The following is a 17,514-nucleotide window of genomic DNA, read 5'->3' as shown; positions in this document are numbered from 1 at the left end:
TACAGGGACTTAAAGTGAATCTAACTTTCTGGCACTTTGTCCGGCAACAAACCACGCCCGTCTGCCAATGAAATGAAACAAAACCAGATTTGCAAAACAATCTATTAAATCCAGATCTGGTTCGGATATTTCCAGCATGTGTATTTCATAGGAAGTGAACTGAAATGAGTCATTTCACTCGAAACCCCACAACATGAACCACCTCTTCTGTGCAACTCAACCTCCCCACTTCCAAAGAACCAGAGTACATATTTTGCTGCCATGACAATCAACCGAATAGACGATAAATATTGGGACCGCTGGCAAATCAATTTAGCCATTTGTGCTGAGGCGGCCTGCTGTACCATATAAATATAACGTGGTGACAGATTTGTTATACAGGTTATGTAATACATGTATGACGACACTAGGTAGGAGAACCACTGAGCTACTTTTCTGAACATTTAAATAGGAACAATTTCATATACAAATACTGTGCATTCCGTAATCCCTCGACACCCTGTTTTAAGCCTATGCATTTGAAATTTTAAAACTAAGCCAGTAAAAAAAAAAAAAAAAAAAAAATGCTTGGTAAATAAATAAAATCTATATTTGCCATTTTTCTTTGTAATTGGGATATATATCCATAGATTTTGAATTCTTTGTTCTATAAACACAGCTAAACTGTATCAGTGGTGAGTGTGTGCTACTCTACAGAGCAGACACATCTGTGTGTGCCCCCCCCCCCCCATACTGAACATGCTTTCCTAGTTTGTGACCACAGAGCAACTTCCTAAAAACTGCCTTGTTAAAATGAGTAAAACAAAAAAAAGATAATCACTGCATTGTATACATGTAATATTTCCTATACTTCCAGCACAGGATTCATATAAAATAAGCTTCGGACAAACCTTTCGAGGCCTAAGATGGGGTCTTGGCTACGGTGAAAGATTCCAGCCTCTCCGTCTCTAAAAGACAATGTAACTCAACCAAACCCCTTCCCCCGCTTTTATCCATGTACTAAAAAATTGACTTTTTGGGCAGTTGAAAGTCACAGGAAGACACACGCACGCCCAATATTACAATTTCCAGAGAATTGGGACCTCTCTAAAAAAGCCATCACACATTTTCTGAAGCCTTAACTTGTAATTTCTATGTTTTAAGCCACGGGGGTTTAACTCAAAGATTGTAGGTGAAACTGGAATGGTTGCCCGTCTCCCATTTGATTTTTTACCATTTTTAAAATGAATTCAAAACATGTAGTCATAAAAAAAAAAAAAAAATTAAAAAATTTAAAAACGCTTTCAGACATGGTGGTACTCATTTGTCTTCCTGGAGATCACACGCAAGGCACAAAAAAGATAAAGAGACAAACCTTTTCGTTTATAAAGCACCTTTGGTGGTTCAAGGGAGGTACTTTGGTAAAAAAAAAAAAAAAAAGAAAAAATGAATGAAACGATAGTTAAAAATCAAATCCACGCAAAAAGGAGATGTGCTTGAAGCCAAGGAACCAAACTAGATATTTTTTAGTGTATTCAGAATCCCTTCACCTGAAAAGCAGCGAGAGTGAGGATGCAGCGGTACGCAGCGTGGTTGTTAGCTCTTCTGCCGCGGGAGAAACGTTTCTCCCTGCGCGATGTGGCTGAGGGTGTCGGCGCTCAGAATTGCGCAGTGTTTTTTTTTTTGGCAAGCTGGTATTGAAAATGGACACAGTGTTGGGGATACGTCTGAGAAGTTCATCGCAAGTGTGTGTGTGTGTGTATATGGTAGACCAGAGGTGGACTATGCCGCGCGTCTGTTTGACGTCTGGGATTGCGAGAATGCGTGTCTTAATGTGTGTGTGGAAGCAGACTGTGGCTAGGGGATGAGTTTAGCGTCCAGCCGCAGCCAGTGAAGGCCCTGCCGCGTGAAGCGCACCAGTTCTGTCATGCTGCTGGTGTTGAAGATCAGAGGCCCCATCGCCTTGTCCAGCTCCAAGAAGAACTCTGAGAAGACCAGACGGGGGGGAAGAAGAGAAGTAGAGAGAGAGAAAAAGAACATTGTAAGAAATAATCAGGCACTTTGATTTTAAAAAGTAAGTTGCGCCTTGAAGGTCACATTTCGAAAACTTGCCCTTTCCTTCTCCATCCATCAAGCCACACACTTCCAGATTTTGCCATTCAGCCCGCAAAAGAATTTTTTATTTATTATTATTATTTCCTAACCACTTTAAAGGGTTTTATACAAGGTGGTCTGAAAATTTATATATATATATATATATACACACACACACACACACACACACACACACACACACACACACACACACACACACATACACACATACACACACACACACACACACACAATTTAAATAGTGTTTTTTATCTGACCAGTGTTTCAAAATGAATAAATTAAATTCATATAATGTGTCTCGAGTGACACCAGCAGAGTAAGTGGAAATCAGTTGCATAACTTCTAAACAAAGTATCGATAATACAATTTGCTAAATGGATTCAGAAATTGAAACAATAGAATGGAATCCTATCGGAATATTGTTGGTTTTAGTATTTTTTTTTACCCAGCCCTGCATTTAAGGGATATTTGATTGGAGACCAGCCAAACATGCAGATTGATCAAGTAATTATATTTTTTTGTCTGTACCTTTCTGCTCCTTTGCCAGCTGCTCAGCCTGTTCCCAGACCTCAGTGGCATAGAGGAAGTTGGAGGTGACCTGGACGTAGCTGGCGGCCATCTGGTGGATACGCTGAGGTATTGTGACTGAGGTGCTGCCGCTGCTGCTGCTTCCTGAAGAGTAGCCGCCAGCGGTCCCCGGGGACAGTTTGGGGGAGACGGGGGAGGGCATGCCGGCCTTGCTACATCACACGACAGGAGAGGAGGTAAGCTTAAGTGGAGTCTTCACATTGCTCAAAAACTAAACGCAAAAGATGTACGCAAACACCTGTTATACACCATGCCGTGCAAGTAGAAGCACACTCGAAAAATTCATAATTCAGGCTTTAAAGGTGCAGTGTGTAGAATTGACCAAACTGACTTCGCAGAAAATTAATATAATATTCACAAGTATTCTTTAAAGAGTGTACAATCCCTTGAAAATAAGAATTGTTGTTTTGGCATTAGCTTAGGATGAGCCATTTATATCTACATAGGGTACATACAGTATGTTGCACCACCTTGTTTTTACAGTGGCCCGGAACAGACAAAGCAAACACTGGCTCAAGAGAGGGCCTTCCCAGTTTGACGGCCACCGCCTTTTCCATGTAGGTGGCCATGTTGCACCGCCGGGGGGATTCAGTTGGTTGCCATCTGCACATCACTTCTAGATGCCACTAAATTCTACACAGTGCACCTTTTAATACATGAATAGAAGGCCAGGTAATATGGAAATCTAAATAGTGTGCATAAGATTTCTATACTTTCAAAATAAATAAGTATGTATATATTTTTTTAATAAAGTCAATTCATTACATTTATAAAAAAATATAAACAAATGACTTACTTTCCCATTCCTGGAGATGGAGCCTGTGTGTTACTGAGAGAATTCTGTCAAACACGAAACAAAATGTCAGCCTGACATCCCACCAGACAAAACTGCATTCATTTTCATGACAAAGAACACCAAGTCAAATGTGGGAAATGGTGTATGAAACTACCTTTAAGTGTTCAGTGAGCGTTTTGGAATACTTCAAAGCGCTCTCTTTCCTCAGCTTGAACAGCCGCAGGTACAGAAGGGACTGGCATCTCAAGCTGCAGAGGGAGCAGAGTTCGACATTTCAGGAAGATTTAAGAAAAATACCACGGCAGCAATTTATATATATAAAAAAAAAAATTAATTAAAGAAATGTGACTGTTATTATTGTATATATTCCATATATATTAATATGTATATATATTGTATTTGAATACTCTATATATTAGAATTTCAGGTCAGCATCATGTGTTCCTTAAGGTCAATTAAAGATGGGAGCGGCTATTTCGACACGTTAAGCATGCAGCCCGATAGGCATGGTGGTTAGCATACATACCATAGAACGGCTAGTCTCTTGTCCGCCGACGTAGCGTCTGGAGCCATGTAGCTTTTTAATTTCATCGTGTATCTGGAATTTTAGAGAGAAACTAGGCTTAGCTGCCTGTAGGACTATAAACGCTCAAATAATGCATTCAGGGGATAAGTCATTTTTTGTTTTCCAGAGGGGTATTCCCTAAAGGCCGCTAAGCCTGACTAACATCCGATATAAGAGGGTTCCTATTATCCCACAAGAAACATGCCGGCTAGGTTACCATGGCAACATATGCCTTTGCGCTAGCTTGGTCGGGAGGAGGCTAGTTTTAAGGACTCGCGGCGAATGTCACTGTTCACCGCTCCGACACGAAACCGATGCTTGACTTTAGTTCTGCATGACGAGTTCCACATTGTAATTAAATCATCAAAGTGAAAAAAGCACATTTAATGTATGTATTTTACTTTGAATACAGGGTTTACGCCAGAAAAGTTGTTAGGCTCGGTGGCAAGTACGGCAGTTGAGTGAAATAAAATACATCTAAAATAGATGGGGTTTTTTTTTTATATTTTTGTTAAAAGAGGAAAAAAAATGTTGATCGTTGCCATTTGAAGAGATTTTTTTGGAAGGGAACCAATTTGTCCTTCATTACTTTTCATATACTTTTCACATGTTAACAAATAACTGACAGTTTCTATGACTCGGACGTTATCTGTCGTGAAAACTTTTACAACCCGCCTCTTATCTGATTGGCGACCATAATGTGACACTGACGATCGCCGAGACGAGTTGCGCCGTTCGCACTGGAGAGGAAAGAGCCGGCGCGTCATACAGAGGATTTACAGCTCGCTACAAATGACAATGTTTCGTGAAGGCGCGCGTGGCGGTTTTGCAGCACAGGAGGACGAATATTTCAATCGGCATCTTAAGCATGGCACCAACATGATGCATGAAATCTGCGTTGCGAGTCGGTCCGCGAGATACCTATCATATAGGAACCTGTGCCATGGTGGTACAGGGTGCCCAACCCAACGAGATGTTTCAAACATCCCGTGCATGATCATGTTTTGATTCAGAATGTGCACGGAGAGAAGGGTTATTCAGACGGGTCAGTTGTCAATGAGAGAGCGAGAGAGAAAATCAATGCGCTGCTACAATGAAATACAATTTTAAACCCATTTTGGATAGTCACACACACACACACACACACACACACACACACACACACACACACACACACACACACACACACACACACACACACACACACACACACACACACACACACACACACACACACACACACACACACACACACACACACAAAGTGAATAATTTGTTAAACAACCTTGAAAATACAGTAAAAATAAAAAAATTTAAAAAAAACACGGATGCTAAGGCCCGGTGGGGGGCTGGCAATACGTTGGGGGAAACCCAGGAATATCCGTTTATCTTCGCTTATTTTGTTGCGTCAGTAATTCTTGCTCTGTAGATGTGATGGAAGCGTTCTGCTGATCGGTTGAACCTTTCAATATCGAGAGCGCACACGTCCTACCTCCATCTGATCCAGACTCCGCTGAGTCACACTGCTTTAGCTCCAAGAGGCGTTTCGAGAACCCGCTGAGCTATGACCGCTCGTTACCGCTTAAAGTGGCACTATCATGGGTTATGGGTGGCCGCCTTATTCTCGCGAACTTTAGGGAATGCCCCCCAGGACTGCGTCGACTCTCAAAATCACAGCCTTGATATTTATTTATTGACGATAAATAAATCGAGTTAAGGTGTAGACTCATGTTTGTATTCAGGTTTTGAAAACCTTCAAACTTAACAGTTATATTGCTATGCAACACTGTTGTTTGTGGTCCATTTATGGGGATACATGTAGCCCAATCACGCACACATGCCAGAAGGTGGAAGGATTTGAGTTTTTTTTGTGCTTGTGCTTACTTGATGAGCTCCACTGTTTCAGCGTACATGGGGAAGGGCGACTTGGCCTCCTGGGCGCTCTTTTCCAAAGCGTTGCCACACTCGATGAATGACACCACAGCATCCAGGTAGTACACAGCCTTCTCAAACCGGTCCAACTGCACATGGGGGGGGGACACACAAAATAAATAAGCCCCGGGTCTCCTTCTTCAATCTGTTTGTGTATTTAGGTAAGAAAAGACAATATACTTAAAAAAATATTTTTCTAAATGATTCATACTTAAGGAAAAAATGTTGCAGCATCTTAAATTTGATGAGCGCCCATGTAATAATTGGCTCTGCTCACATTTCCTAAATGAGAGCCAGAGCCTGGTTAACTTCCCTAATAAGTAACCGATTATCTGGCCAAATAACATGCCGTTGTTTCAGATTATTACAACCCGGGGGTAGCTGTGGCGTGCGTGACATTTAGTGGGGCACGGTTTAGACGTCCTCTTTGGACCAGGGTTCAAACAGATAACGATGGGCATGGGGTTTAACTATAGGACGGGAAACTGTAGGTGCGACTGGGTATCTGATCGTCTCCAGGTAAATAATTGATAGCAGAGCTACAGCACTTGTAGTTGCCTGCTCATCTTCGTGACACAAGGGCATTTTGTTTTCCATTTCATGGCGTTCTCAAATGTGTGGGCGACAATGGTGAAACTGAAGAGAAACTCGAGGGGCTTTGAAAGTGCATAAAATATTAAACCCTTTGGTGGGAGCGGCAATGTGAGAGCAGAGTTGTGAATTAAGACACAAGCGGAAATCCGTAAGATGACCCGTGTTAGGTGGATTGCACTGCAAGTCCCAGAATTCCATTAAAAACTGCAACAGTTTATTTACATAGGGCTTTACCCTCGTCGTTGCTCTAAGGCCCTTTCCTCTGGTTGATTTGGGGTTTTTTTTTCTTCACTTGAGGTGGTGGTGATATTTTTCATCTGAGAGTGCCGTTCATTTTTGTGAATGTTTGCCCATATAAACAGTTCACTGACAAAAAATGATTGCTCTGAAAGTTCCTCCAATGACAGGCATAACAATTATGGTAAGTTAAATAACACACGTTTGCAATGTCTGCCTGGATGAGAAACTAATTCTAATTAATCCACTTCTTGTTCTTCTCCCAGTTACGTGTAAGTTGCCATAAGATCTTACCAGTGCATCAGCGTTGTGTTTGAGTTTCTTAGCCTCTTGTAAGTAGTGATCAGCAGAATGGACCCTGAAACACAAGGAGAGTTGACAGTCAAATGATGTAAATTATGTAAACTAGGGTTTCTTTTCCAAAAAAGTTCAATACAATTAATTAATAAAATAATTAGTAATAAATAAAAAAAGCAAACCAGCAAAATGCATTTCATAATAAATATTGTTTTTTGCTTTTTTTTTTAAATGTTCAGTTTTTACAAAATACAAAGACACTATCAAAGTGATACATTATCAAATGTAAATACCCCCTGCAATGCTCAGGGTCTCAGAAAGAAAATAATACACCCTTGTTCTGTATTATATATAATAAAAATCAAACAATCATCTCCACAATGTTAAAAAATTACACCAAATGTAGCATTTTATTTGTAAGTAAACAAACACAAATATTCTAAACATACTTTGACGTCCTGTGGTGGTATAAGCACATAAGTTTGTGCAAACATTGAAAATGTGCCCTGAAACAACCATCACATATACTTGAAAAAAAAAAAATAATAATAATTAAAGAAAAAAAAAATTACTAATAATAACAATAATAAATATAGCTGCAGGCAGCAATACACAGGGTCTAGTTTAGTCATTCCAAGTACATATTACGGAACTTGTTTCCGAGGTTCCGTTATCTGTGCTCTGTGATCACATGCGGGGATGTTTGAAGCCGACCAAGGGACATTCTCCGACTTTGTCAGAGGTGAATTCTTTCTTTAAATCGCTCTCCTTTTGCAGGGATGGGAGCCGTGCCCGGCTCTGGTTGGGAGGAGGGCGAGTTTTATTTAGTTTTATTTTTCAAATAAGTGTTTGAGGAGGACCTGCCGCCTCAGCTCATGCCCTCTGCGCACTGCCGGTCGGAGAGCGCCATGGCTGGGGATTGGCTGTTCGTGTCACAGGGTTGTTCCTCTACTCTGTACAATTGGCTGTTCGTGTAACATTTTTTAAAACGCAGCACAAGTTACAGTTTCCCCAGTTTCCTTTAAACGCAGCACCGGCTCAAGTTGTCTGCCTAGGTGTCGCACTCGCAAGTTGCTGGAGGGGAATGAGTTCTGAGAGACCAAGCTTAGACCTGTATTACTTTTTGATGATGTCACAAAGTGGCCCGCTCCTGAAACTAATGAAATTACGGGTTTTTCACTTATCTCCGCTACAAATGTAGATCGATATTGATCAAACTTTAACGACAAGATGTCTGAAACGTCCCGGTTCTAACGAGCTTAAACCATGTCTCTGCGTACTGCAGTTGTCGTGTTTCAGATACTTTTAGTCCGAAAAACACCAAGATTAAAAATAAAAAAAGGCAGAGCAATAACAATAGATAACTTATAAAGTATTGTTCTTCCTACATAACCCTGAGTGGTTGCTGTAGCAGGCACAAGACCAGTGATGGATTGACAATTTCCAGTCCAACCAGAGTTGAAAAAACGCAGGCCAGCAAAACTACTCCAAATTCTATATTGCCAGAAAAAAACAAAACAAATAAAAAACAAAAACATTAAATATCCTTTGTGCAAACTACGACCGCAGATGACAATCAAAAAAGTAAGGTAACTTCAGCTAAGGCTCAATAAAACAACTGCCACACGGTAGCATTAATAAGGGCAAAACACCAACCACTGAACCACACCAAAGCGACTAAAATAATGAAAGGTGACAAACTAGGCACTATTACCTCTCGTTTTCTTGCGGTCTCTCATGCACGCTAACACAGACGTCAAGCCATTACAGCTGCACACAATTTCTTTAATTGGCACATGAAGACTAGACTCGATGAAGATTAGACTTAGAATATGAGCTATAAATAGTCACACAATGCAAGTAGGCATGCACAACCACACCCGATGACTTGCCATGGTAGGATGGGCAACCAAATGTTTGGACATGGTGGCCGACCCCCTTCCCACCCCCGAACTACCGTTGTATTCAACTAATGTCAATCAAATATTTTCTGGATGAGGATTGGAGACTAGGCAATACATAAGTTGAACATTAAGGCTGCATTTTTTCATGATAGTAAGGCATAACAAAAAAGATCCAAATTGACAAATTCCTAGTATACATGTATGTAAATGAACCTGGTGAAATAATAGTCATTCTGATCGTTACAAAACCACCCCATATCTTATCTATGTGAGCTGGTTTATTTATCTATTTTTTTCCAGCCAAATGTGATCAAAAGTGGGAAAGGGCAGAAAACCGCTCAATCTGGCAACACTGCACAAGACTGAGGTTTTCCAGCAGACTACCATTTTTAGATTTAAAAAAATGGAAATTAACTTGATCTCGCTGCCACTCTGACACATCCACTACTGACCAAGCCCCCCCATCAGACTACATTTTTTAGATTTTGAAAATGGAGATTAACTTGATCTCGCCGCCACTCTGACACATCCACTACTGACGGACCCCCTCCCACAGCCTGAGTTTTAGGCATCAAAGGCAACCCTAGATCCCTGCGGCAGCTGTGTGCGCTGAGCCTGCGAGGGGTTATCCACAGTGGAACGGGGTCCTCTTACCTGTCCTCAAACACCAGCTTGGATCTCTGGGACTTAGAGCCGTCTGTGGAGAGCGACGCAATGACCAGCTGGTTATCGCACCCCTTTGAAGACTTCTCCTGCAGAAAGAGCCGGGTACACGGAATACAGTTGGAGAAGATGACAAACAAGACGAAAAAACAGCCCAGTGTTGAAGTGAAAGAGGCTGAAACAATCAAGCAAAAGCAAAGGAGAAAAACTAAAAACTGATCATTTGTTTTTTTCTTTCCCTGTGGCAATTGGCAATATAGTGGCTAAGAAATTATTTATCATAACACTTAAGGCAGACATTCTCAACTGAGGGTCGTGATGTCACTTGATATGCACATGGCTCACTGATTGATATCTAACTATAAAGGAAGGAATCTCGGTCCAATCTGTGAAGTCCTGCGATTATCTCGAAAACCGTTCATCCGGTCTACTTCACACTTGGCGGGTGTATTGCTGAGGACCCAAGCATGTGCAGACACGTGTAGTATTAATAAACTTTGAATAAACGAGCAAACAGCAAGCTGCTCAGCTCACAGGGGGCTGGGCAGGGTCTCAGGGCTCTGCAACTGAGTCGTTTATGTCCGCAGTGCAGCCCATTCTGAACAAGCATGTTTTGAACGGGCACTGGACTTCTATTAAAAAAAAAATATATATATATATATATATAAAAACATATAATGTTTTATATAAGATCAATTTGGGTCTCCCTCCATGCTCTATGATCCTCAAATTCACCTGAATATGCAATGTGAAATATCCATGCTGACCGGCAATGAGTCATTTTTCAAAGTACAATTAGTGATGCTGGCTCCAAAATAATTAAGAGGGTAACATTTTTCATGCTCTCAAATTTCCGTCATCGTCACAATCTTGGGACCTGAAAACCAGCCAAAAAAATTTGAGAACCTCTGACATGCACATTGAACGCCGTGTCAGACACCTCGCACCACTGACCCACCTTGCCGTCGCGTGCGCTGCGTCCCTTTTCCTCTCCCTTTCTGTGCTTGGAGGTGGAGTTTCCCTTGGCACTGTGGCTACCCTCCTTCCCGCTGCCGGCGCTGCTGGACAGCGAGGTGGAGGACTGGCTGACTGTCCTCTTCCGGCTCTGGTGCTCCGCCTTGGGTGTGCGCTGGAGACCCGACATGGAGGGCGAGGGCACCGGCTCCTCCTTTTTCTCCAGAGATCTCTTGGACCTGGTCAGACAGGAGTCATTACTACTCAACTCTGTATCAACTGAGTCAGTTGAGCCTTATGATTGAAAGTCAGTGTTACCCAAGTATCAACTTAATATTTCACTTAGGATCAACTTGTCTGCACATTGGGGACTCCCCAAATGTTCTGCATTTGGATTAGGGTGGGCGGTGTGGGGGTGCTCGCATAGAACGTAAGGTAATGCGGCATATGCGGTCTCCCCGTTACAGAAATGCAGGATATATTATTTACGTGATGGAATGGGACAGTCCCTTAACCCAGTTGTGTTTACAAATCTTGTTTTATACAAGTAGGAAACTAAAATAAATAGATCCAAAATATAAAACACAGGAAAACCAGCATGGAAGTCGGAAACCGGCACGCACACACCACACACCGTACCGTGCAACATAAATTAACAGGATTATCCGTCTATCATTCGATCATTTCATAACCGACTTAGAATCCAAAATCAAAAGTTCCTGAGTTTTTTTCACCACGAAATGTTTTGAGTGTGGGGACCGCTCCGTGGGGGCCGCTTCGACCCCAATGCTCCCCGCCGGGCCCCGAACCACTCCAGCACTGCCCCAAGCCAGTTTCTGAACCGGAGGATCGGTCCGCTCCCCGCGCCAAAGGACTGCACGATGCGCGTGCACCGGTTAGATTTAAGTTTTTCATTTCCCATAACAGTAAGAAACTAAGGAAACTAAATTAATTCCATATGAAAGAATATGAAAGAAATTCCATTTCTGTGGTTATAGTTGATTCAGACAATACACTTCACAATGAGGGTTAAAAGAACACAGTCACGACGGGGGCTGTCTTTTTTTTTTTTATATATACACACGCAATACAAGAAAACTTTTACACAATGAACATTACAAATAATCAACAATATATTCAAAACAGCTCTGAGCTAAGAGGGGTATCAGTTTCAGAACACGGTCGACTCCATGATTGCCGATTGGTGATTTAATCGTGAATATGCCCGAGCGGAATTTGGTTGCATTTCGCTTTGGTAATAGTTACCTTGACATTAACCACACCAATACCATACCTAAACGTAAACCATTTCTAACCATATGCCTAAACTTAAACCATTTTTAACCTTATCCCCAAACATAACCATTTCTAATCTGAAACTAACCATAACCACTTTTAACCATATACCAGCTCTTAACATAAACTGTGAGGTAGTTCAGGAAAATTGTGTAAAAATTAATTGACTGATTAACATTCATGTCAGCATGTCAGTTGATGCAGTTTGTTGGTCGTTCCTCTATAATTATGTTAGTATTTCGGAGAAGGGGCTGAACCATAAACAGGCAACGACATCGTTAGAATTTGCGCTTTTGGATTATGACTTCAGTGCGTCAAGAAAGTTTAGAGGGGAATTCTGAAGCAAGACCAATGAAGTAATTCAACACAAGCACGTTATAGCTGGGTCCGAGTGCATTTCCGGTGCAGAATTGAATACAGTTGAACATATTGAAGGTAAATGTTAGAGCTCTAGATTGCGAGGCGAATGAAACCCGACTTACTCTTTACTGCTGTTTTTATGATGCCATAACCACTTGTTTTCCAACTTGGACCGCTTACTGTCAGGCTTGGAGCTCTCTTCATCGTTCTAAAAGGATGGGGGGACGGGACGAGAGAAAGAAAACATTGTAGATAGCCAGCAATAATTCCTCCTTAATTTCTAACTGCCCACACACAAATGATGACCCACCGCCTACTGAAATGGGCTGCTATACGAACATGCAGCCCCCCGCACATTACTTATATATGCAACTTTTAAAGTCAACATATATAAAGCAGATGTGAAATTAAATACATTAATAAACATATTTTTTGCCAAGAACAACATGAATTTGCTAGTGTGATCTAAATCAATTACCAGTAAAAAAAATGGAGGTGAAAGATGTGCTACGCTGCGCAATGCTTATAAAATGTGCGTTGCGCAAAAATTCAGCTTTTACTGATAGCAAAGGAGAATTACGTGTCCTTCCAGTTAAACAAACTTGCCGAAACTCCTCCCTTTTGCTGTAGATCGCTGTTCTAGTAATAAATGGGGCCACATATTCGATTTTCAGTCACGCCATCCGCTGTAAACTCTCAGATCAAATGAACACTTGGTGACATTTAAGATCATGTCATTACTCTTGGAGAAAATCAAATCGAGACGGTCTTTTAGAGACGGTCAATTATGAATCATATGCATCATGCCCTGCTGAATGGAATGGCAAACATTAGCTTGATAACTGATTTAGCTTAACTTCACTGTAGCGGGCTAAAATTGATATGCAGTGCTCGAGTCACAAGATTCCTTCAGTTGAATAGTTGAATTAAGACAAAACATTCAAAACATGTGTCTTTAAAATATAAACCTCCCTATATTAAATATAGGAATTTCGACCCAGGGGGGATTAATTGAGTGTTCATATCTTATTTGATGACTGGTTTGGTATGAAAGGTCTGAAAGGATGTGATGTCAGTGAATAGCATTATTACAAAATTGTAAGCAGGACCAGGAGGTAATTAGCAGATTGGTAATTGGTTTTTCACCATATTGTTCTCCAAAAATCTGAAATAGAGACAATATTGAAAATCAATAGGCAATATGACATATCGTCAGGGAAAAGGTCAGGGGCAATTTATAAGAAAATCTGCAAAGGTTCACATGTTTGAGGTTCACGTGAGGCGTAGAACTCATGCTGCATTTAAATAGGAAATAACTTGAGATACAGACGCCTGTAGCGACAGCGCTCTTTTGTTGTGGGTCGTCGGCTTACTTTCTGGTGGTATTAAAAAGATGGCGTCGAGTTCTCTAAACATGAACGTGGTTACGGCCTCGTACCTTGTGTTTCCTCTTGCCCTTGGTTGAGCTCTTCTCAGTGCTCTGCTTGCTGAAGTCCTTGCTCTCCCGTTCCAGTGAGTTGTCCCACTCCACTTTAATCTCGGCCGGCTCCTTGTAGGGGCGCCCAGGAATCCTGGACAGCAGGCTCAGGTCTTTTTACGAAAACGGGGAAAAAAGGTTGCATGGAGTTTGTTTTTGATGCAAAAGAAAACTAATATATGAGGCTATATGAGGCATCCAATGAGGCAAGAGTAAACCAACTGCAGAGAAAATGTGTAAAATAGTTGAAAATGTATGCAAAACAAAACACATTTTACCTATCTTGACGAGGAGGACCTGCGTCTGTGGCTGCCTGGCTGGGTAGCGCTCCTCTGGGTCGCTGAGCGGAGACAGGACCTTCTCCTCCATGGGGGACAACACGCAGACAGGGGTCCGGATGCTCTCCGTGTACTTGGGCGTTTGCGAGGAAGACGGAATGCTGTCGTTCTCCTCCGAGTCGGAGGAGGAAGAGTCAGTTTCAACAAATTCCCTGGATTTCTGGGACGTCTTGGTGGGGGCCTTGGCCTTGCGTTTGTCTGAGGTGGAGGTGGTGGTGGTGGTGGTGGTGGTGGTGGTGGCGGCCGCCGTGGGCCTCGGCGAGGACTTGGGCTCCTTCTTGACGCTTGGTTTGCGGGAACCCTTGGTGGCGGCTTTGGGCCGGTGAGGAGGGATCCCCGGGGCCGGTTCGCTCTCCACCCTCAGCCCGCCTTTGGGCTCCTCCACCACCAGGGGCTTCTCAGACTTTTTTGGCTGCTTTTTACCCATAGTCCTTCGCTGGGCCGCGCTGCCCTCGCTCTGAGCGGGGGATTTCTGTCGGCTACGGCTGCTCTCTGCCCCCTTCTGTGCCGGCCTCAGGTCTCTGCTGGGGGTCGGAGCGCCCGAGTCTTTGGACCCCCCCTGGCCGCTGTAGCTCCGCCCTGAGCCGTTATCCCGTCCCTCCTTCTTGTACTTGGTTGGGACACTGTTGTTGTCCACTGGAGACGCCGGAGATAATTGTTTGGTCTTCTTGAACCAGTTGTCCAGCTGCCACTTGTTGGCCATGTGCTGTTCAGGCTGATCGGAGGCAGAACACATCAGGGATAGAAAATGTATAATGACAATAATTTCAAAGACACCACACACCTACTCCTAAAAGCAGACTGTACGAAAAAGATCAAAATATGGTATTGGTTAAGAATGTCAATTGCATCCAATATTGATGAGATGAGTCACGATACAATTCCATATTGATATACAGTATTGACATTTCATACACAAAAATATTTCATGGAACAAATTCAGTTTAACACAGAAATTTAATATTTCAACTCTTTTGTGATTATGGTGGCATTTCAGATAAGCAGAAAATGGTATATGGCATTACTTCCAAACAAAGTATTGATATTACAATTTTCAAATTGATTCAGAAATGTAATCGTACCCGAGTATCTGGTTTTTTTTTAACCAGGTCGTACAAATAAATAATTCCAGGAAGGTATGACCACAGATTTCTATGATCAATACTGTTCTAAAACACTGGTACTGGTCTGATATAATTTTCATCAACTTTACATGTTGCCGTACCAAGTTCGAGGTCCTGAACCTCAGTCCAACTCAACATGGGCTCATGAATAAACAAGCTATATCATGATAGGAGTACAGAGTGTATTGATATTTATTAATATTGCGCAAAATGGCCTGGCAGGTTTGCCTCCCTCCGCTAGGCTAACAGGAGGTCATTACCTCAGGAGAAGCAGGTCTGGGGGGCTCATTGGCCTCGCTGTCTGTCGAGCTGCTCTCGCTCTCGCTGTCGGAGCCCGAGCTGCTCTCTGAGCCACTGCGGCTGCTCGAGTCGTCCCTCGAATGGTCGGCTCCCTCGCTGTTGTTACTGTTGTTGCTTGGGTGGCAGAAGAAGTAGTGAGTGAGGTGTTTGTTTTGGGGTTTTTTTAAGAGAAAAAAAACAAATATTTGAGAATTTAATTGTCATCTTATTTTTTGGCATCTTTGGCTCCTTTTATCTTACAGTGAGGCTGGGCCGCAACAGCAGAACATGCCAATGTACACACAAGTTTGTTTGTGTTAAAGTTATTTTAATTTATGCTTAAGAATAATAATACAATAATTAATTATGTCATTTTTTGTATAATACCTTAATACCGATGATACTGAATTTACATTGTACATTATTATCGGACTTACAACCAGCTCTCTGACCAGTCGGTATTGTGCACTGCCTACAATACCCCGGCATGCGTGGCGTCTCAGCATCAAGCATCTCATCGTGCATCACCCTTCATATACTATATATATTGTATACACTATATACACTGTATACACATCTCATCACCGTTCTCAGTCTCATTCCCGCAGCCTGTCAGTATTCAGGGCACTCGTTCGCAATGGCCACGTCCCCTTACCGTGAAATAACACGGGTCCTCGCTTATCGACCAATTTGCTTAACCACCTGGTCCTAGGAACCAAACTCGGTCATTAAGTGAGGAGTACCTGTGTACCAAAATAATATCGATATTGTGATACGCGTCTAGATATCATCTGGAATTTTGGTTATCATAATATAGTGCCGGCAATTCTGGTAAGGAGCAAATGGTGGGGGCTCGTCGCCCAATGTTCCAGAAGGAACGGGAGGAACTAACTAACTAACTACCTAATTAATATCTTAAACTTCATAGACTGTTCAAATATTTCTTGTGTGTAAATATCTTCTGTAAGATACTATAATTTTGATGTATATGACCATATTCAAATGTTTTCTGTGTCATTAGATGTGATGTTAGTGAGCTGATCTGTACCTCGCTGATGTGTTCCTGGAGGCATTTTTGGCTGAGTCCTGTTCCCCATCGCTGTCCTCACTGCTGCTGAGTTTCAGGTCATCCTCCAGCATACTGAAACGTATGCAATTGTATTAAACAATCCACATCTCAAACGATATTGGCGATATTTACAAAGTTACTTATGGTATTATCAAGTGCTCAGTTTGGGTGGTTCTTTCGTCAGGTGACAAACCTAAAGGTTTACCCACAAACAGTGTTTCATTACTTCTGCCCATGTGTCAAAAAATAGAAATACTATTGTTAAAAAGGATGGTAATATGTATGTCAAAGCACGTACTTGGCCGGGTCCTCGCAGGCCTTGGATTGGTGACTGCTGGAGCTCTTGGACGAGCTGCATCTCTCTAGAAACACAAAAAACATGAAGAGACTACTATGTACCATTCCAATGTGTTACCATGATCTTAATGGGCCGTGTACTGTGCGTGATACTCACTGTGGCCACCTGGGAAACCAGAGTGCTGAGAGTCCTGAGAAACAATGAACAATGATGTCAAAACTTCTCATTCATGCTTTTATTATGTTTTTTGACATGATCAAATGCCTTTTATAATATAAAATGTAATTTAAAAAAATTAGCAAATCTATTCATGGTGAGTTTGTACAGTGTGAGATGTAATTCCTACCCTATGATCATTATTTGAGCTTGAAGATTGGTTTTACATGTAAACACCAAAACCCCAGTGAGTGGAGAATTTAAGTTATGGGGAATTAAGGAAGGCAAGGTTTGGTAACAACAATCTGTGAGTCAAGTTGCCTTCGTGCATTATAGCACTAGATGTATACATGGCCGCTGGTGACTGCGAACCTTTGTGGGGAATGGAAACTTGGAGGGCTCCGTCTTGCAGGGGGTGTGGATGGCTGTCAACGGCGGAGGCCATGACTGAGTCATTTCCTGAAGGAGGAGGAGGGGAGTTGTGGAAGCACAT

General features: G+C 42.1%; 1 protein-coding gene across 1 annotated transcript in view; it reads right to left on the bottom strand.

The window, feature by feature from the left end:
* Positions 1-1,836: 1,836 nt before the first annotated feature.
* Positions 1,837-17,514, bottom strand: part of aff4 (AF4/FMR2 family, member 4) — a gene marked incomplete at its 3' end in the record, with an annotated part of 28,955 nt that continues 13,277 nt past the window's right edge. The window contains exons 5-21 of the mRNA XM_080013337.1: positions 17,394-17,480; positions 17,022-17,055; positions 16,866-16,929; positions 16,547-16,639; positions 15,480-15,633; positions 14,036-14,810; positions 13,719-13,870; positions 12,403-12,488; positions 10,629-10,863; positions 9,662-9,759; positions 7,101-7,164; positions 5,928-6,064; positions 4,005-4,076; positions 3,633-3,726; positions 3,479-3,522; positions 2,623-2,834; positions 1,837-1,964 (exon numbers count right to left, since the gene is read on the bottom strand). Coding sequence (XP_079869463.1) covers positions 1,837-1,964; positions 2,623-2,834; positions 3,479-3,522; positions 3,633-3,726; positions 4,005-4,076; positions 5,928-6,064; positions 7,101-7,164; positions 9,662-9,759; positions 10,629-10,863; positions 12,403-12,488; positions 13,719-13,870; positions 14,036-14,810; positions 15,480-15,633; positions 16,547-16,639; positions 16,866-16,929; positions 17,022-17,055; positions 17,394-17,480 — 2,529 coding nt within the window. The remainder of the gene's footprint in view (positions 1,965-2,622; positions 2,835-3,478; positions 3,523-3,632; positions 3,727-4,004; positions 4,077-5,927; positions 6,065-7,100; positions 7,165-9,661; positions 9,760-10,628; positions 10,864-12,402; positions 12,489-13,718; positions 13,871-14,035; positions 14,811-15,479; positions 15,634-16,546; positions 16,640-16,865; positions 16,930-17,021; positions 17,056-17,393; positions 17,481-17,514) is intronic.

This window comes from Zeus faber (assembly GCF_960531495.2).
Source record: "Zeus faber genome assembly, chromosome: 14".
NCBI lineage: Eukaryota > Metazoa > Chordata > Actinopteri > Zeiformes > Zeidae > Zeus > Zeus faber.
The sequence above is the reverse complement of the archived record's forward strand: the minus strand, read 5'-3'. Positions and strand labels throughout refer to the sequence as shown.